The sequence below is a fragment of the Podarcis filfolensis genome (assembly GCF_964270895.1).
Source record: "Podarcis filfolensis genome assembly, chromosome: 4".
Classification (NCBI taxonomy): Eukaryota; Metazoa; Chordata; class Lepidosauria; order Squamata; family Lacertidae; genus Podarcis; species Podarcis filfolensis.
The window spans coordinates 82,558,604-82,578,281 of NC_139607.1; the positions used below are offsets into that span (position 1 = coordinate 82,558,604).

Genomic DNA, 19,678 nt, shown 5'->3' on the forward strand with positions numbered 1-19,678 from the left:
AAGGTAGATGGAGACTTCCAAGTGGCTGTCCTGCAAATTTTGGACAGTGGGGCATTAGCGGAAAGTGTTTGGGAGGGCAGTTACTGGTTTGTGGGTGTTTTGCTTTTGATTTCTTAAAATGTATTTTGTGCTTTTTTATTTATGTTGAAGGGCGGTATACAAATTTGATAAATAAACAAATAAAGCGAAGTAGACAAAAGACCTGGTGAAATGTGCTGTGACCTAGCTAGGCCATAAAATCCTGTAATAATTTTATCCTCTTTCTTGTGGCAGCTGTGAAGTTGGCAATAGCCTTTCACTGGCAGACCTACTCCCCATTCATGATGAAAGGTTATTGGGGAAAGTGTGGGATTTGACTTCTTACAGATGTGAACACATCAAAACAGATTGTATGGGTGGGTGTGATGAGAACAGACGATTTTGTGGCGAGTGTTCATAGCCTTAATCAAAAATAAGGAATATACTGCTAGACACAGCATATCATGCTTGGGAAGGATTTGCTTCTGACTCACCATCATTTTCCTTTGGCAATCTACGCTACTATAGTCCTTTGGCCTATATCGTTTGTGAGCACTGCTGTCAGTATTGATGAGGAATTCACCCAGAGGAATCGTTCCTGTGCACCACTCTAAGACACCGCTTCTCTGTGAAAGGGGAACCACCTTAAGGAATAAGCAGATGTATGATTAACCAGTGCTAATTCAAATCAGATTCCTTTGTAACCTTCGTTTGAAAACCCATTTTGGAATCATGGGTACAATCTCTAGTTTACATTGGAAAATGCCCTGTGGAAAATGAAATAAAATCCCAAGAGAGAGAGAGAGAGAGCGCACACATGTATTTATAACACTAGCTCCCAGTTTTCAAACTAGTTTGGCAAGGAGAGGAGATGTTGTGAGAGCAACAAGGTTTGTGTGCAGAAGCTCCAACATTCAGCAGAATCTCAGGTAGTAGCTGCTGTGGAAAAACTTTGCCCGAGTCCCTAGAGAGTCACTGCCATACTGAGCTAGATGAAGCAATATTCTGTCTTGATATAAAACAAATTTTTTATGTTGGAGATGAAGGATGGGAGCTCAGTGGCAGAGCATGTGAGGTGCATGTAGAAGGTCCTAGATTCAATTCCTGTCACCTCCAGCTTAAAAGATCTCGAGTAGTAAGTCCTAAGTGCCACTTTCAGAGCTAAATTCAGTAATTATCAGAGCCTATATAAAGGAAGCTTCTTTGGCTGGTGAACCCACATCATGTCTGCAACAGGCTACTTTGATGGAACAAGAGCAAAACTTGCCTTATATCTGCGGATAGTCAATTTTCTCTTTCTGGTTTCAGTATTTTGCTGAAGCAGAGCATTGCACATCTGGAAAACCTGCTGCATGACAGCATCCTGTCTCAGGTCATCACGGCCCTTTAAGAGATACAAAAAAGGCAATGGTATAGAAATGGCATCTGCTGAACACTACAACAACTTTATGTTATTTATATTTATTTGGAAGTGAGGGAAATTTTTATTCAAAACAAGTATGCAAAGTACTGTAGACTTAAGCAACAGGAAAAGTATCCAGACAATTGAGCAGTACTGTCACTTTATACTTTGTCTTCTGGGATGACTCAGAAGTTTTGAAATACATTGTACATTTAGTAAATAAGTAAATATATATTTAGAAATGTGTAAGAACCTATTTCCATTCATCCCTGCATCAGGCGCTTATAAATTTCCCACGGTTTTACTTTACAGCAGCTCAGTATTTTCAATACAGAGAAATAAAACGTATCAACTTCCACCAAAGGCAAGGTTCACACCACAGAACATGGCATAAGTTAAAAACCCAATATTCTACATTCAATTTACAAGTCTCATGGTTTTTAAATCAAAAAAGACACCTCTCTAGCACGTGCAACACACAGAACTTACCTTGACAAGTTGCCTCCTCTCTTTCCCATCTGATCCAACACAGTCTATTATTTTTGGTAGATTAAGGCCTCCTGCTAAGCGAAATTCTGGCTTGAATGACCTTATTGTAACCAAATTTTCATACTTCCCGCTTGGATCCACCTAAAATCATAAATACATTTAGGCGCTGCTGTATCATGTTCACCACAATATTACATGTTCACTACAGTACTGATAGCCATTTCTCTGTCTGCTAGAATGAAATATGTGCAGGTTACAGACTCCGCTAACCCAGAAATAGTACCTCGGGTTAAGAACTTTGCTTCAGGATGAGAACATAAATCTTGCTCCGACGGTGCGGCAGCAGCGGGAGGCCCCATTAACTAAAGTGGTACCTCAGGTTAAGAACAGTTTCAGGTTAAGAACGGACCTCCAGAACGAATTAAGTACTTAACCCGAGGTACCACTGTAATCCCCGCTAATATGACTATGTAAGGATTATTACTGAGATAAACCAGTTTCATTTACCTTGATTTCCATGGTGGGTACAACAACATCATCTAGATTCTTTAGCTTGGTGATAGGTTGATCAGAAGGGATATTTATGCCTCCTGCATAAACAACACACAAATTACCTTAAATGCCATTACTAACATTTGTTGCTATATGAACTCCTGCACACTGGACTTCAAACAATGATGAAACTGTTTCTAACATGTCTCTGATATTACAGAAATTATTCTAGATTTTCTAGTGTGGTGCCATCTACCCCTTTGCCTTTCCACTGTGTATCAGACCTTCTCTACTATTTTAACTCTTTTTAATAGATCTAATTGTACTATAAATATTATATTGTAAATTGGCCCGTGCCCAAATACCAAAATAACCAGAGTACTGCCAATTTGCTCTGTGGCAAAGGCTGTTACAGATACCTGCACAAACTGGATACAGTTCACTGGCTAACAAATATCATTACAGTGGTACCTCGGGTTACATACGCTTTAGATTACAGACTCTGCTAACCCAGAAATAGTACCTCAGGTTAAGAACTTTGCTTCAGGATGATAAAAGAAATCTCACGGTGGCAGCGTGGTGACAGCGGGAGGCCCCATTAGCTAAAGTGGTGCTTCAGGTTAAGAACAGTTTTAGGTTAAGAACGGACCTCCGGAACGAATTAAGTACTTAACCCGAGGTACCACTGTATAGCCTATAAATTGCACAGTTAATTTACTCTCAACAAAACATCCTGGAGAAGCAAAACAATATTTTTCAGCTATTTATTACACAGTATGAAACTGAAGGATTATTGTTGATTTTCAACTCCCACCGCAATTATCCCCATTTTCCATATTCTTACTTCTCTCTGACTTCCAGGGAGTCGCGTCCATGTTTGCTAAAGTGATATAAGCATTGCAGAGGGCTTCGACATTTGCCACCATATCAGCTCTTTCATGCTTGATAATGTTAATTATATTGCTAGCAGCTTCCATCCGTTCCTATCAGTTGAAAAAAGAATACTGGTAAAAGCGAGTGTTTTACTTACAATCTGTTGTTGTTTAGTTGTATCCGACTCTTCGTGACCCCATGGACCAGAGCACGCCAGGCACGCCAATCTACAATCTACTTTAGATTACAATCTACTTTAGATTAAAACAATTCAGAGCTCTGACAACAAAGGAAGCATTAGGAAACTGGGCCAACTGCTGGTGGGTAACTTTACTGCAGCCCTGACATTATGAAAAACAGGCCCGAACTACAATATTGTCCATGCAAACACAAGGCACTTCCCGCTCCCCCAGCCTAAAGCACCCCAGAAGCAGGTGAATGAAAGTACCTTGTCAAGTTGAGAAGTTTCTTTTGGTGTGTTTTTTGTTTGCCTGCTTTTTGCTGCTTCCGGCTTTGCGAAGAGTTCATCCTTGTTGGCATTCACCAATGCCAAGATTATAAACAAAGTGTGATGTGGATGGTCCAGAGAAATTCTAGCTATAAGCTGTTAAGAAATATATTTATTTAAAGAAAAGTTATACAACTAGCATTCTTACTCTGTGATCTGCATATTAAAGCAAGCATCAAAGGTTCAGCAGCAATGCTCAATGATTCAGTTCTATACTGGACTTCATATTTCATATTTCTATACTGGACTTCATATTTCAAATGCTATTTCTATTTGAATGCGACAATAAACCACGTTTCAGCACTATGTGAATGAGCTTCAATGAATTAATCTGGGTTGAAGCCTGGCCATGGGACAGAATTGTTCTTGCAGGCCCTAATGGATGACCTACAGAGAATAGGATAGAGGGAATGTGACTTTACTGCTGTTTTTAAAAAATCTCTCTTCTCTGCAGCTTTCAGTACCACTGACCATGGTCTCCTTCTAGATTGCCTCCACACATTTTTGCCTTTAAATTACCCTCTGACCCTCAAATAAAGGGTGGTATATAAAATAAAGAAATAAAATGGAATGGTAATTGGGAGGCCAGTGCTATAGATTCCAGTCCTACCTATGAGACAAAATCCAGCATTGGGACAGTGCTTTTGCCCCCCTTGCAGATATCCCCAATGCTATTTAATATCTATATAAAGCTACTGGCGGTTGGCATTAAGAGTATTGGGGGCAACGTGCCATTAATACACTGAGACTCAGCTCTATTTCTACATAACATCTGAATAAGGAGAGGCTGTGTGGGTGCCAAACTAGTTCCTGGATGCAGGAAAAATTCAGCCCTGTCAAAGGGACAAAACCTCTGAACTAGTTACTGAGGACTGCACATGCGTGTCCTCAGGCTCCTTGACCATGCAGCACTGGGCAGGGGCATTTTATTTTATTTTTCTCCAATGCTGGGCAAAGGTGTATGAGACCAGGGAGCCATGAGCAATTACAGAGAAGAAGGGAAAAGCTGGACAAAGGACAGAGGAGCTGGGGATGGGAAGAGATGGCACAAAGCTCAATGGTCAGAAGGAAGGAATCAGGAAGTTTCGTTTCTTTTTACAGTAGTCCATTTCTGAGCTGCAAAACTGGCTGCAAAAAATGAAATAGCTAAAATCTAACACTGCAACACTGTAAAATCCTTAACACCCAAACTATCTACATGCAAATAAAGTTTGTTTTTGTATTTTGTTTCTGTGTTTGTTTTGTATTTGCATGTTAAATGAATACAGGGCATCATGGTTGAAGATCAATTACATTAATCAGAATCTGATGAAATCCTTCTGCCTTGCTTTCCATTCGAGCAGCTAGTTGATACATCAGTGGCAAGAATTTGTAAGAGGGTATTTTCTTTGCCTCCTTCTGTTAAAATAAAATCAGCAAACAAAAGTAGAAGGTGAGACTGCTTAATAAAATAACACAAATTGCATGTATGCTCAGATATCAGTACATCACAATATTTTTTTCTACTTGCTATCAGTGCAAGACATTCTTTTTCACAGCAGCACTTTTATCATCCATTTCTCACACATTTTCTCACCAGGTTTTACAAGACAGTACTGTACAAGCTGGGGAATAATCTCTAGTATTTTAAGATGCAAGCACTGTTTATGACACTGGAGAGTCAGGACCGAGTGCTTCTTCATCCCCTCATTGTGAACTGGCTTTGGCACAAAGATTTTGGCATGTATTAAGCCAAAGTTCCTTGTTACATCTAAACCGGGGAATTCTGACTTAATGTCAGTTAAGAAACTAGGAAAATAAACCGGGGAGGAGGAGAGGAGGGCTTGGCTCTGATGCCTGTTTGCATTTTCACAAACAAACCATCAAGCCTGAACTGATTGTCTGAACAAGGCCACTGCCTGGCAGTATTTTGCATGGATTGTGACTGAAGCCACTAGATTAGGTAGTTTTGTGGTGTATCCATTACATTACTCCTGTTATTTATAAAAATCCTGACATAAGTAAGGAATGATAAGGTAAAAGAGGACTCTGGGGAAAAGAAGCAGAAAGCAGTAATGAAAGATACTACTTCAAAGAGAGACTGATGGTGGGTTGATTCACTACATGTTGCACCTACTCCAAGAACCCAGAGTACTGGCTGTGGAGGGGGGGGAGAAAGCGAGAGTATGCAAGCTACAATGGTCTGGATTCAGAGGAACTTCCCTGTGAATAGAGGCTACGTAAGCTGGGAAAACAAGAAAACTTTCCACTCACTCGCCTCTGTGCCTGCTAGATATGCATGTATGGAACAGGTATGCATAGGGCCTAATCATGTAAAATCCAAGGTACATGAGTATGAACTGTACAACTGATAACCCACACAATCTGAGACTTAAATGTTTTAGATTTTACATGTGGAAAAATGCACCCACGCATAGACATCCAGTGCAATTTGCTCCCCAACCTTATATTTTACTTCACTACAAAGAGGGAATGTATACACAGATGTAATAAAGTTGTATCTTTGTATACACAGATGCAGTAAAGTTACGGTGAGACTAACCTGAATCATCACATTGACTTCATAAACACCAGAGTTCTCAAGCCAGAGAGAACAGAGTCGAAAGATCCACATGTCATGCTCTTCCCCACTCAGTAAACAGTTAATGTAGTTCTCAACAGCTTTGCATAAGAAACGTTTGCGATCCTCTCTCAGTGCGCGAATTGCACCTTCATCAAGTTGTAGTTCCCGCTGAACTCTGACTGTGTATCTTAACAACAGAAATTTAGAAATAAGACTACAAATCTAAAATTCATTTACTTATATGCTGACAGACATTGACTTTATAAAAAAGAGAGAGCCTGGGTTCTCCTCATTCTCAGTACTTGACCCAATGATTACTTCTATTGGTTTACACAATAAAATGACAGAAGCAGGAAAACTCCTAAGATAATGCTTCATTACTAAGAACATGCTCACTGTTCCCCAAGAATATACATGCCAAAATATAGCTAGATGAACCCCAACCAGCTGACAGACCTGCCTTAACTTACTACGAATTGGTGGCATAACATACCTCAGTTAGAGAGGCCTACCTGTTTGTAGGAACTTTGTGCTGCTTTAAGAGGCCAACTTCTTCCTTGGCCTTCCTCAACAAAGCTTGCTTGTTTTCAAACTCTGATGATTTCATGTAGTTCTCAATTCTTTGATACTGAGTGTCCGAAAAACGTGCAAGGGACAGAAAAGCCTTCATCTTTCCACTTTTGAGTTCGGTGCTACTATCATCGTTTTGGTTCCCAACAGCTGTTACTGCCTAGAACCAAATGTTATAAAAACAATAAAACAACAGCCTGGCCATTAAACAACCACCATTTAATGAGTAAGCACGCAAATAAGATTTCAAAAATATTTGCAGAAGTTGTTTACCTTTTCCAAGTAATTCTGCATAATGACTGTCGGGTTTTCTAAGCATGTCTCTGCTAACCAGCTTCCACACAACCTCAGACATTCTGTGTAAATCAGTCGCAGGCTTGGGTCTTCTTTAACCTTAGAAGAATATAATCATGCAGGTCAGACATACTCACTTGTATATAAAGTGACCTCTCCCCAAGCACTCTTTTATTTTGAATTCCCCTTTCAGTTAAGGTTTTCTGCATATGTTTTGGCCCTTCACAAATACAAGTTTGTCACATATGTTGCCCTTGTGTTTCTTCAAAACAAAACAGAAATTTAAACAACGCTGCTACTGTCAAGCTGACATAGGACAAAATGTACCATGTCATCTTCATCCAGTTTCTTAATCATCTCCTTTAGGATACTCAGCGCTAAGCTTTCTTCCTTTTTAGCCCAGAACACTTGTGCTTCCTCCAGCTGCCACACACATACCCCATGTCCAGCCGGACTGAACTGTTTGATTTGAAACACTGCTCTTTCTGGAAGCTGGAAAACAAAATGAAGCAAAAAAAAATTATCTTAAGTTTTGAGATATCATCCATTTCTTCATATTTCTAGAATCCAGTGAAATCTGATACCAATTGTACCTTGTTACAATTACATCCCATCCCTGATCTAACTGCATGTTCATGTACTTAAATCTTCCAAGAATGATTCAGTATGCAAATCCTATTGCTGGAATGAAATGAAAATTCATTTCCTTTACACCCACGTTAAAATCTGTACCACTTATAAGCCACAAATAGTTTGTCCTACATTATATGGCTGCAATTTAAGATATGGGATCAGAGTACAGGGGAATCTAGATCTAGTACTATTAATCAAATAATTGCATATGGAAGACTGAGCCCAAGATAACAGTATTTAGCCTTAAAGGATCTATTAATTTTATGGCTCATGTAGTGAATTTATGGTTGTGCTCAAATTCTTACACCAGAAACAGTGTACTGCAAATCACTGATCACAGATTAGTATATTTTGAACCTTCCCTTTTACGCCTCATAACCAGAGGGGCTATAGAATGATAAATGGAATGATTTCCACTCACTTTCACTCCTAAATATACTTTCAATCTGTACAGCACAATTAATGAATAACACACTAAGGCTGGAAGCTATTTAGGTGAATTAATCCAGAATAGGAACCTGCGGGCATGTGCAAGTGGTGTCCAGCTTTGAGTAAATAGAAATATATTCAGGCCTATAATTGTATGCTATATTATTTCACAGAAAGGACAACTTATTGATCCACTAGAAAGTTTTAAACTACCAAAAAAGGAAAGAGAATTTGCAACTGATGCAATAACAACAACAAAATTATGCACTTCTTTTGGGGAATTCAAGAAGGTGACTATATCATGCTGCTGCTCCATAGCTCTTAGTATTGTTAAGGTGCCTAATTGCCAATCAGGCATACTGCAGAAAATGAGAAAATGCACTTGCCAAAATACAATGGCTTGACTTTCACATTTAAATATTTTTTTGTTTGTTTCCAGGCTAGCAAATGTGACTATAGGACACAGGTAGTGTGTTCTCGAAGCTACAAACATGAGTCTGACCAAACTGAGGGAGGCAGTGGAAGACAGGAGTGCCTGGCATGCTCTGGTCCATGGGGTCACGAAGAGTCAGACACGACTAAACGACTAAACAACAACAGCGTTGTAACAAGACTAGGGAATTATAATTTCCTAATACATCTTGGAGAATCCCTGGAGCACCTCTTTAAAAATAATAACATCAATCTATACTTAATATAGCAAATCCGTAAGGGAGAACATCTAGACTGAATTTTAAGGATTTATTTACCTGTGTGTTTTTTGCCACTCGAGCCAATCTGGACAGCTCCACCAGGTGTTTTGTGAGGATGTCTTTGATGCATTCCCTTTTGGCATTCTCAGTTTCCTTCTCCAGAAGGATCTTCAGAATTACTATGCGGAGAGCCATGATAGGTTCCTGAAAGCTAAAGTCGCTGTCTTGGAGAAGCTGGGACTGTTTCTGCCACTTCAGATACGTACAATTCAGCTGGCTGGCAGTAAAAGATCTGAAATAAGAAAGCATATGGAAGTGTGTGAGGAATTCTGACTAAATTTTAATAAAGCTGCTTCACATTGAGTCAGATCACTGAGTCTATTTAGTCCAGTATTGTCTACACTGGCTTGCAGTGGCTCTTTGGGATTTCACACTGGTGTTTCTCCCAGCCCTAACTGGAGATCCCAGGGATGTAAGCTGGGACTTTATGCATGCAAATTAGGTTTGCAGTGAAGGAATGCAGATTCTGATTACCCTATAGGAAGAAATTTATTTCCATGGGTGAAATGTGTAAATACATCCAGGGTCATAAGGAAGGAAAAAGTAAAGCATTGGTTGGAAAAGAAAAGTACCCAGAGAAAAGTTGTCCTATGCATTCCAACTCTCCAATGGTCTGCAGTCTGCAGAGTGTAGGCAGCAATGAATATACAGACTCAAGGCTGCCTTTAGACAGCTCTTCTACTTCCTTGACTCTGCAAATATAAGAAAAAGATCACTGTAACTTCTGATACCTGCCAAAGCAATTTCAAATCCCACTACACAGTGAGCAGAAGTCAGAAAGGATATCTTGTCAAGCAGCACTTAATAGAAACAGACATTACATATAACTTCAACTGAAAATAAATCTGACTGTAACACATGCCTACAATTAAAAAATGTCTTGACTCCATCAAAAGATAAGAGAATTTTCTGATCTACAAAATAAGGGGCATATCACACTACATGTAAAAAGGCAAGTAGCTCCTCTGCAGCATCCAACCTTCTTATCTGCTTAAGCCTTATCTCTAATCTTCAAAATGCACTTCTTTCAAAAGTTTCAAATTGCTATGTTATGCCTTACATAAATTGCATTAGAATCCATGGAAGCTGCATACATTTTACACAAATGAAGCACTGATGTATACATCTCTTATAACATAAACTGCAATGTGTTAGGAAAGCTACAGTTTATTGGCATTTTTGTTGTTGTTAATAACATACACAGACACCTGTATGCAAAGCTTGCTACTTACCTGGCACACTTCAGTCTTTCATAAAAAGTAGAGAATTCATTGTCCCTTAGACACTGTAGAGCATCATACAATGATTCATGGTAGCCTTGTCCTCCAATTTCATCTCTTAAAAGAGAATTAACAAAATTTCTATTTGAATGCAAACACTTTATTAAACTGTCCTTTATAACAGTAATCCTTTATCAGCTTATCAACTGCTACTAAGGCTCCCTTCGTAGCAGTTTTAGGTAAGGGACAAACATTTAAAAACATTACATCTGAAAAGTGATAGTTTGCATTACTTGACGGAAGAGATTTGATCCCATTGCATGTTCCTCCAAGCTGCCTGATAACGAATCTCTTGCAATTCCATAGAACATTCTTTGTTCTCTTGTTCCAGTCCTTTAAGGTAGATGGAGAGTGTGTCACACAGCCCGAAATTCTGCAAGGCCTGCCGATCAGTGAGATAAAAAGTTAACATGAAAATGATCAGATTTCTGAAAATGCTTTCCAACACTGGAAGTGAAGCATTTTTACTACACCCAAGTCCCACTTACTTCTAGTCCTAGTAGCACTTCAGGCTACCATGTTCAAGGTCAAAGCATAATACTAGATTATTATTTTTTTACAGAATTAAACTGTTACAGTCAAAATTATGGACACTGTCATCTAACATCTGGGGGGACCATACTGACTACCCCTGTGAATGTGAGCATTTAGGGGGGGAAGGGGGGGAGATATGCATTGCTTTAAAAATTACCTCTATTATTCCTGCCTGCCGAGTTGATGGTGGAAGAGTCGTTTCAAGGTCATAGGTTACTAGGGCTTTCTCCCATCTTGCTTCATGCTCATATGTTCTTATCCTATCATGGATAAAAGAATAATATTAAAACTGATAACACTTTGCCTTCAGTTAAAATTGCTAATTTCCCCAATAAAATTATTACCTAGTTAAAGGCTGCAGCATTCTTCCACCACCACAGCCATAGAGACTATCGGGTTCTCCTATGCTTTTGTATATTTCCATGAGAAGGTCCTAGGTACAAGTGAAAATAGTTACTTGACATTCTTCCATCCTACAGAACAAAAAATATTGCAATCTTCTATGGAATATGTTAAATCTGACCAATACTTGTCTTTGCCTCTGTTATAAACTTTTAGCACACTTTGATAGACCTCCCACATCCAAACAGAAAGCCCTGTGGGCTATGCTCAGAGAAATTAATATGTTTTCCTTTACACAAAATACATAGAGGCCAGGAGCTAGAGAACCATGAAACTCATAAGGCTCATATCTATTGAATAGCAACAACACACGACACATAGCAATTTACTTTTGAAATGGATGGGTATTGGAACACTGGTTCATTTACCATGAATGGACCTTCTAGGCTGCCTTAGTGAGACATCCACGCATGGGCTGTGTCTCCCAATTCATCCTGGACCCACAACCACACACCAGTCTAAGAATCAAAAGCAGCTTGGGCCTGCTGCTCAAGTAACTAAAGCCCAAAATTTCACTGAGAGCACCTAAATACCCTTTTAGATCCTAGTTGTATTTTACTATCATACTGGATAAATAAGGCCAAAAGCAAGCTGCATCATACATGAAACTGAAAGTTAAAATACAGCCTCAGCTCCCATCCCAGAAAAAGCAGTATCTGTGAAGCGAATGGCAATGCAGCCCAACACTGCGCTTTCAAATAGAAGTCGACACAGTATTTTAAGTCAACAGTATAGTTTATGGAGGCTAGTGGGGCCACACAATTGTCAAGTCGCCTGGTAACCATAACTTACTTGTTAGAAGTCTTAGAAACCTATCTATGAGTGAACTAGTTGAAATATTCTCAAAAACAAGATGTACCATACCTGCAAACTTATTCCAGTTTCCTCTTTGCTCTTCTTGCTCAAAGAAGTTAGTGTTAAATTCTGACTTCCTTCCTCAAATATTAGCTGCTTAGCTGCTTTGAAAGTAGACCTGCAGAAAACAAGTTTAAAAATTGGTCTTCAAGTTGGATATGAATTCTTTTAAAATGACTAGATATACCGGTAAATCTAAGCCGTGGGTAAGTCCTAGAGATACTCTGTTACTTAACTAAGCTGAGTCCATTTCCTTGGTCAGACCTGTTCAATCAACTCCTTAAATGGAAAATTGGATAACTATAAGTAGGTGCTTTGGGAGGCAACAAAGGTCTCCCCTTAACAAAACTGTGTTGTTTTCATTTTATTTAAACTACAAAACCCACAGAATTTCAACAAACCAAGACATGGCACACTGCCTCTTGCCACTGAGATAGTCTCTAGATTAAGGCAGGGATGGACTTTACTGAAGCCAATGGGCCAAAACCATCTGGTTGGTGGAAGTTAATGGATTTTGTTTGAAAGCAGTATTGATTTTTAGCATGAGGAACTCATGCTGAAACAAAATAACCAGTGCAATTTATCCAAGAGGAGAATCCTCTGAGTCAGACTCATCCCACATGCACGTATATCAATGTATTTTAGTTTAACATAAATGAGAATAGGCTGTATTTAACACTAGTACCTTACTTGCTGTTTGTCTGAATTTATCTTGTCTGCATAGATTTCTGTGTAGAGCAAAGCTGTGAAGTGAGCAGCACAAGACTGAGCTGCCATGGCAACCTGAAGGTAGTCGAGTTCCAGCCAAAAGCTGTCACTGAAGACTGTACTTGAAGGACTCCTGAACAAAATATTAATCACAAGTGCATTCATCTCACTTTATAAAACGGCTTTAAACTGAAAGCAGCACATGTTCTATAAATCTATAACCTATCCCCCATTATTATTTTGTCAGGACTATAACAGTCGTTGCTTTAAGAAATAACACAGAATTATTTGACATCATAGAATTATTTGACATCACAGAATTATTTGACATCCTTAGAAAGATTTTAGAAGTTGCTTCAACTTAATTGACAAACACAATTCTGGGCTACATACAAAGCCACTTTCAATGGCTGTTTTGTTACTGACAATTGAAACAGGTCTTCTAAATATATAACAATATATAACAGGTCTTCTAAATGCAATTGACTGGAAGGGCCCAGGCCCTTTGGTAAACCTGGTGGGGTTTGGTTTTTTTGCAGGTATACTTTGCAACAGGTCACTGACACAAAAATTATGCATTAGTGGTGGATTTATAATGGACCACCCACACAATATTCTGCTTTATTAGTTGTTCTAAAATGGTAACCTAACTTTACGGCATTATTGCCATTTGGAGGGGAACTCTTGTGACAAAAAGGGGACATTTACTGTTTGGAAATGAAACAGTGCCACCGCCCCCAAATGTTTGAAGACACAAACAGTATTGAAAGAGGCAACATGTGTAACCATCCCATATCATCATGAGAACAAATCATTGTGAGTGCAAAAATAACAAAGACATCTGAGAGCCCTCCCTTCAATGTCTAAATAGACCTCTGTTGTAAAATTAAAGTACAATAACATAAATGCTAACACAGCAACTTCATCCACCTCTTTTGCCGTCTTAAGAAGTCAACAACAGCGAGCATTGTCCGTCGAGATATTTTATCCAAACTTCCATGAACAAAGGTTTGTGAATCTGCATTGGAAAAAAACTTTAGTCAGAAGGCTACTGATCTGATGTACAATAACAACTCTGAATTAGGGAAGTTAATAACAACGAAAACCAAAATAGTAAGGGATGTTATGCTTAAGTTTTCAATGTTCTTTTGAATCTCCCTGATAAGTAACTCCCCCGGTAAGTCATGAATACATATACAGTGGTACCTCGGGTTACATACACTTCAGGTTACATACGCTTCAGGTTACAGAATCCGCTAAGCCAGAAATAGTGCTTCAGGTTAAGAACTTTGCTTCGGGATGACAACAGAAATTGTGCTCCGGCGGCGTGGCAGCAGCAGGAGGCCCCATTAGCTAAAGTGGTGCTTCAGGTTAAGAACAGTTTCAGGTTAAGAACGGACCGCCGGAACGAATTAACTACTTAACCCGAGGTACCACCGTATTTTAAACGAGAAAATGGTGTGTGAAATACAGACGTACCCCCACAGCTATTAAGAAAGTGGTTTATAGCAAAGCAGGAATCTGAACCATCTATTAAACTATGCTGTCTCTGCTATTTAACAAAAAGAAATAGCTTTGACTCTTCTGTTATTTCTTAACAATTTTAGTTTAGCTCAGCTGACAAACTAGCAACATTTGGCTCTTCCTCTTCTTAAAACTCTTTCCATTCTAGCTGATCATTACCAGAGCCCTATAACGAAGAACCAATCTTGAGTTGGGTTTCCCCCCATCCTCATTCTCAATATCTTGCATGCCATATCTTTAAATTATTAGTCTTTATTTCTAAGAATGGGGGGAAATGCTTTAAATGGAGCAGCAATTTTGCCTCCAACCACTAGATGGAGCTCAAATCCCACCTAAGCTCACCCTTACATGCATAATATCTTGAGGCATAGGAAAAGCTTTATGGTGTTACCTGGATCTGAATTTGCAGGTGTAGATGGCCTACTGGGAGATAATGCATATTTGCAACAGGTGGTAAAAAACATCTGAATGTGTGTTGATAAAAGAGATTGCGCAGATTCATCTAAGTCATGAAGTAAAATGTCATGAATCAAATATGGAAGGACAGCCTGACAAAAAGCAGTTTGAACCTAGAACACAAAGAAAGAAATTGCTTGAACACATTATTAGTTTCAGTTTGCCTTTAGTAGTCAGCTTTATTCTTATACTAAGTTATAACAAAGCATTCCATATATTGTTCATTCAAAAAGTTCACACACCTCTAAATGACATGGGGAAAGAGAAAAAAATGTAGTAAGATGAAACTTTAAAATAGGAAGGTGACAGGGCAATAGAATGTAATCCTACCAACAAACTTATTTTACCTTACACAGTGGCTTCAGAAAAAGAAGGGGTTCACTTTTTATCCTTCCACTATCCAACAAGGCACAAGTCAAGGTCTTAATCCAAACATCATGGCTTTCACCTTGAGGAATCCACAGATTTGTATTATCCAGATCTTCGGAAAGAGGGTCTCTTGCTTGTTCGGGCACTTCCAAGAACTAAATATCATTTTGTGTTGTTGTTTTTTAAAAAAGAAACCAAGCGTCTGTTAAAATTCCTTAAGCAGCATTACATAGCCTTCTCTCCTGAACCACCAACTCCAGCCTCTATTAAGGCAGCTCACAATTCCTTTATCTCACTATGCAGAACTGCTGGGACAAAGAGAATTGTATTTTAAAAGCTCTGGAAAATCCAGGAGTCAGTCAAACTACTTCAGATATTTGGACACACCTCTGGAAATGTCTGGGAGCAGCTACTGATCCAAGATAGTCTTATCAATTAAGACAGGAGAGTTAGGGTTCTGCATCTAGTTTTATAATACAGTACAAAACACAATACCTTTTTCTTAGACACCCTGAAAGGATGGAGGTATACCAGCATGGGATCAGTCTCAGTTTTGTAAATATCCCAAAATCGATGTCCAGTTTCAGTGGCTAGAATGTTTTTCAAACATGCAACAGCAGCAGATCGAACGTCAATACTGAAAAAAATGTAACTCTTTAGAAATTGGATATTGTCATCTCAGATTTACTTAAAGGCAACATTTATACACCATGTTAAATTTTCTCCTGTATACTTACCATTGATCTATTAAAGCATTACTTATGAGAGTTAACATTATGAAGACCCATTGAAGTTCTCGGTCTTCAAACAGATCAACCGCACTTGAGGATGAAGCGCTTTTAGTGTGCTGCAACGCTGTGGTGGAAAAATTGATAGGACCAATTTCTCCCAAACAACTTCCAACTGCATCTGCAAATGTAGACATTCATATGATGCTTTTCATATTTCACTGATGTTTTTCACATTTCACTGCTTTTCATATTTATGTACAAAATATACATACCGTATTTTTCGCCCTATAGGACGCACCGTCCCATAAGGCGCACCTAGTTTTTTTGGGGGGAAATAAAGGGGAAAAAATTATTTCCCCCCCAGGCGCGGGGCTGGGGCGGGGGAGGCCCGAGCTTCCCCCGACCCCAGCCCCCAAACAGGCAGCTCTCTGCAAGCCATGGGAGCCCAGCGCTGGCTCCTGCTGCTTGCTGAGAGGTCCGCGAAGCCTGGACGCGCTGATCTCAGCGAGGGCAGGCTTCGGCATGCAGGCAACTCTCCGCAAGCAGTGGGAGAGCTCCCGCTGCTTGCGGAGAGGTCTGCGAAGCCTGGACACGCTGATCTCAGCGCGCGCAGGCTTCAGCATGCAGGCAACTCTCCATAAGCAGCGGGAGCGCTCCCGCTGCTTGCGGAGAGGTCTGCGAAGCCTGGAGAGCGAGAGGGGTCGGTGCGCACCGACCCCTCTCGCTCTCCAGGCTTCAGCGAAAGCCTGCATTCGCCCCATAGGACGCACACACATTTCCCCTTCATTTTTGGAGGGGAAAAAGTGCGTCCTATAGGGTGAAAAATACGGTAATACAACCGGACCCTTCAACATGAAAATAAAGAAAAAAGGTAGCATTCTACTGTTTTAATATGTTGCGTTTTCTCTGTGATTTCCACTACAGGGACTCTAATTTGTATAGAATTCAAGGGCTAGGCCTAAGCATTGCAGTGATAGCACCAGTGTGTATAAACAGGACACGGAGAACTGTTTCCATCACATATGTTCCCTGAATTCTTATTGGTTAATAGCAGCAATAGCTTACAAAACAAGAGAAAGGATGAAAAAAAGGGAGGGAGATCTCCCCCCAAATTTCTTTGCACTTACAATTTCAATTGGTGCTATTATACTGTGAAGGGCTTACTGAGCTTTGAGAACTAGAACCAGTACTATTTTAAGAAAACATTTTGAAAAGCCAATACATTCCAGTTTTAGAAATACTCAAATGGCAAGGATTAGTTAGCAATTTAGGAAAGCAGATACATTTACAGGAGATAAAGGAAGTAACGCAAAGATGAAGTATTATTAACTAAATCTTGTTTTTTAAGCTTTAATAAAAGTAACTATTTAGTAAATAATACTTTTTTAAAAAGCTAACAGAGCAATATCAGGTTTTTTAACAGGTTTCTAGGTGCTATCTTTCAACATTCAAGTCAAAATTTCTCTGAAGTTATTTACTGGTATAAAAATATTAAATGTTGTATGACCTTGCAACATAATCTAATTTTTACCAATTCTCTTCAAAAGAACTCTACTCATTTGAATAGCTAAATTTCTTACCCAAGGCTCTATTGGTAGAATTAACAGCTGTTTTTGAAAGTTGTAAGAAACACGCTATCAGCTTCACTATTATACAGTCCTTTGGGTTTTCTACAGTTGGGTGTAAAAAGCATTAAAAGCAATATTAAGTGAATGAATTATTTATTATGGTCACAGACCAATAAAATTAAATATACCATTAAAATTATACGATTAAAAACAGACATTAAATATACAGATTACACATGTAAGATTTATTAATGCTACTAATTTAAACATTTTTCATTTGAAGACTCCAAACAAACAAACAAAAAAACTACCCCACAATATCCATATCAACCATGTGTGGAAAGTTGTAACCAAACAAATTTTAAAAATTCCTCTTAAATGCCAGTGCTTTGAAATAAACAGACCCTGTTAAAAGGCAAATGAAATTATATTTACAGAAACTCACAGGACTTGCAGAATTGAATTTCAAACATATTAATTAGTCTATAGTATGATATGCCAACACTATCTCCAAGACACAAGGCAATTCATCAGTGAAAGAGGAAGAGAGGCTCTAGAAAGTAAGGAGATCAGCTAGAGCAGATTTATTTCTATCTTTGCTTTCTCCAATGCTATTTTCTGAAGTGTGTCATGAACAAACAAAAAAAGGACAGCACTTTTTAAATTGTGGTACCCATTAGGAAATGCATTCTCAATGTTATGTTTCGCCTAGTGCCTTCCTCAACATCCTCTAGATTAGAAACAGTTTCTCCCTAATCCTTCGACTGATATTTATTTTTGCTTATTGCATTGCTCATTGTATACAAAACAGAAACTGTACTGGTATCTGGTTTAGTTCGTGTTAGGGTTGATCATGCATCCATGCTGCCCTCAGGTTAGTCATTCCCCCCCCCCCCCAATATGCAGTACTCCCAGGAATTTAAAAAGCAGTCTCAAACCCATACCGTGAAATTCTTTCATAAGGTCCTTCATTTGTTCTTTATGCTCCTTAAGTTGCTTACGCAAATCATTTAAACCTTCAAGTCTCGTTAACAGTAGCGAATCAGAGGTATTTATGGACAGAAAATGGTTAATTTCCTGCAACACCAAACAGATTTTATAGTAGGGATACACACAATTATTAGGTGCTGTTTTTCATAAAGCTCTACAATTAGATATAATTAAAAAGAGTTACACATGTTCATTATCTTAAAAAAAAGTATAGACTCTGAATGGCTGAGTAATGCGTCAATTCTTATCTGGAAATTAACATCACTAAGATCTTACTAAGACTTACTCATGAGTAGATATGAATAGGAAGACCTAACCCACTATGATTTCAAAGGCTTGAAAACTGATTGTATTACCTCCAGGAGAGAAAATCCACCATTACTGTATTTTATTTTTTGCTGAACAGCACGCAGGTCTTTAAAAGCAGGATGATCTGGAAAAGGATCCAGATGTTTGATTGCCTGGTATAGGTTTTCATTGCCTTTGTTATCTATCACTAGATATCTTAATAAGCCCAAGACCTAAACGAAAAGGAAAACAAAAGTGGAGGAACAAAGTAATGAAACCACTCTAGAAAGTCTTCACGTTTTTGCATGGAAAAACAGCAACCACAGTACTCTGATCCACAATCTGCAGACTAGCTGCTCAGCAGTTACTTCCCTCAATGCTTGTGCATTTTCTTTCCTTACTGCACAAAAACCCATACCCAAACAGAAGATCCTGCACTTATTTGAATGCAAAATACTCCCCACTTCCACCCAATCCTTTGACGCTGAGCCTGTTTATCAGGCTCAATATCCAATGTCAGGGAAAACCCTACATTTAAACTATAATCCCAAACTGGTTTATTAGGCAATAAGGCCCACTGAAGACAATGGGACTTACTTCTGAGCAACCATACCAAGGACTGTGCTGTTAATTCCTCAGTTCACATGTGCATTTCAATATGCTGTGAGCAGAACAGAGGAAAGAGTGAAGATGATGTGCATGAGCCCAAGGCCTGCTTTTGATTTCACGGTGCATAAAGCGGAAAGGCAGAAGTAGCATCTAAATATCCACAGTGTCCACATGTGCACATTACAGTAAGACAGGGTTGCTGGCTTACTGTGATTTAAAGGAAATGAGCAAATGCTAGTGCATGCTGTCTGACCACTCCTACTTTACTCTTTTAAATGTAGATGTTAGTGACAAAGGTTATGTATGGACCTTCTCAGACTGACTGCAAACTAACTATTCTG

The 19,678-nt window shown here is 39.0% G+C and overlaps 1 protein-coding gene across 3 annotated transcripts in view; it reads right to left on the reverse strand.

The window, feature by feature from the left end:
* ATM (ATM serine/threonine kinase) overlaps positions 1-19,678 on the reverse strand; it is a 53,226-nt gene that overhangs the window by 4,927 nt on the left and 28,621 nt on the right. For 2 of the 3 annotated variants that reach the window (XM_083608920.1, XM_083608919.1), the window contains 27 exons: positions 18,797-18,961; positions 18,395-18,527; positions 17,463-17,552; positions 15,889-16,060; positions 15,647-15,788; positions 15,130-15,306; positions 14,718-14,895; positions 13,733-13,820; positions 12,780-12,935; positions 12,104-12,212; positions 11,182-11,270; positions 10,995-11,097; positions 10,537-10,685; positions 10,256-10,360; positions 9,596-9,715; positions 9,021-9,255; positions 7,537-7,701; positions 7,189-7,308; positions 6,858-7,075; positions 6,325-6,532; positions 5,076-5,180; positions 3,723-3,878; positions 3,246-3,384; positions 2,417-2,499; positions 1,910-2,050; positions 1,286-1,402; positions 513-662 (listed from right to left, as the gene is read on the reverse strand). In XM_083608920.1, the coding sequence (XP_083465046.1) occupies positions 513-662; positions 1,286-1,402; positions 1,910-2,050; positions 2,417-2,499; positions 3,246-3,384; positions 3,723-3,878; positions 5,076-5,180; positions 6,325-6,532; positions 6,858-7,075; positions 7,189-7,308; positions 7,537-7,701; positions 9,021-9,255; positions 9,596-9,715; positions 10,256-10,360; positions 10,537-10,685; positions 10,995-11,097; positions 11,182-11,270; positions 12,104-12,212; positions 12,780-12,935; positions 13,733-13,820; positions 14,718-14,895; positions 15,130-15,306; positions 15,647-15,788; positions 15,889-16,060; positions 17,463-17,552; positions 18,395-18,527; positions 18,797-18,961 (3,813 nt within the window). Of the gene's footprint in view, positions 1-512; positions 663-1,285; positions 1,403-1,909; positions 2,051-2,416; positions 2,500-3,245; positions 3,385-3,722; positions 3,879-5,075; positions 5,181-6,324; positions 6,533-6,857; positions 7,076-7,188; positions 7,309-7,536; positions 7,702-9,020; positions 9,256-9,595; positions 9,716-10,255; positions 10,361-10,536; positions 10,686-10,994; positions 11,098-11,181; positions 11,271-12,103; positions 12,213-12,779; positions 12,936-13,732; positions 13,821-14,717; positions 14,896-15,129; positions 15,307-15,646; positions 15,789-15,888; positions 16,061-17,462; positions 17,553-18,394; positions 18,528-18,796; positions 18,962-19,678 lie in introns of those variants that run through there. The other variant, XR_014546980.1, reaches the window with a different exon arrangement.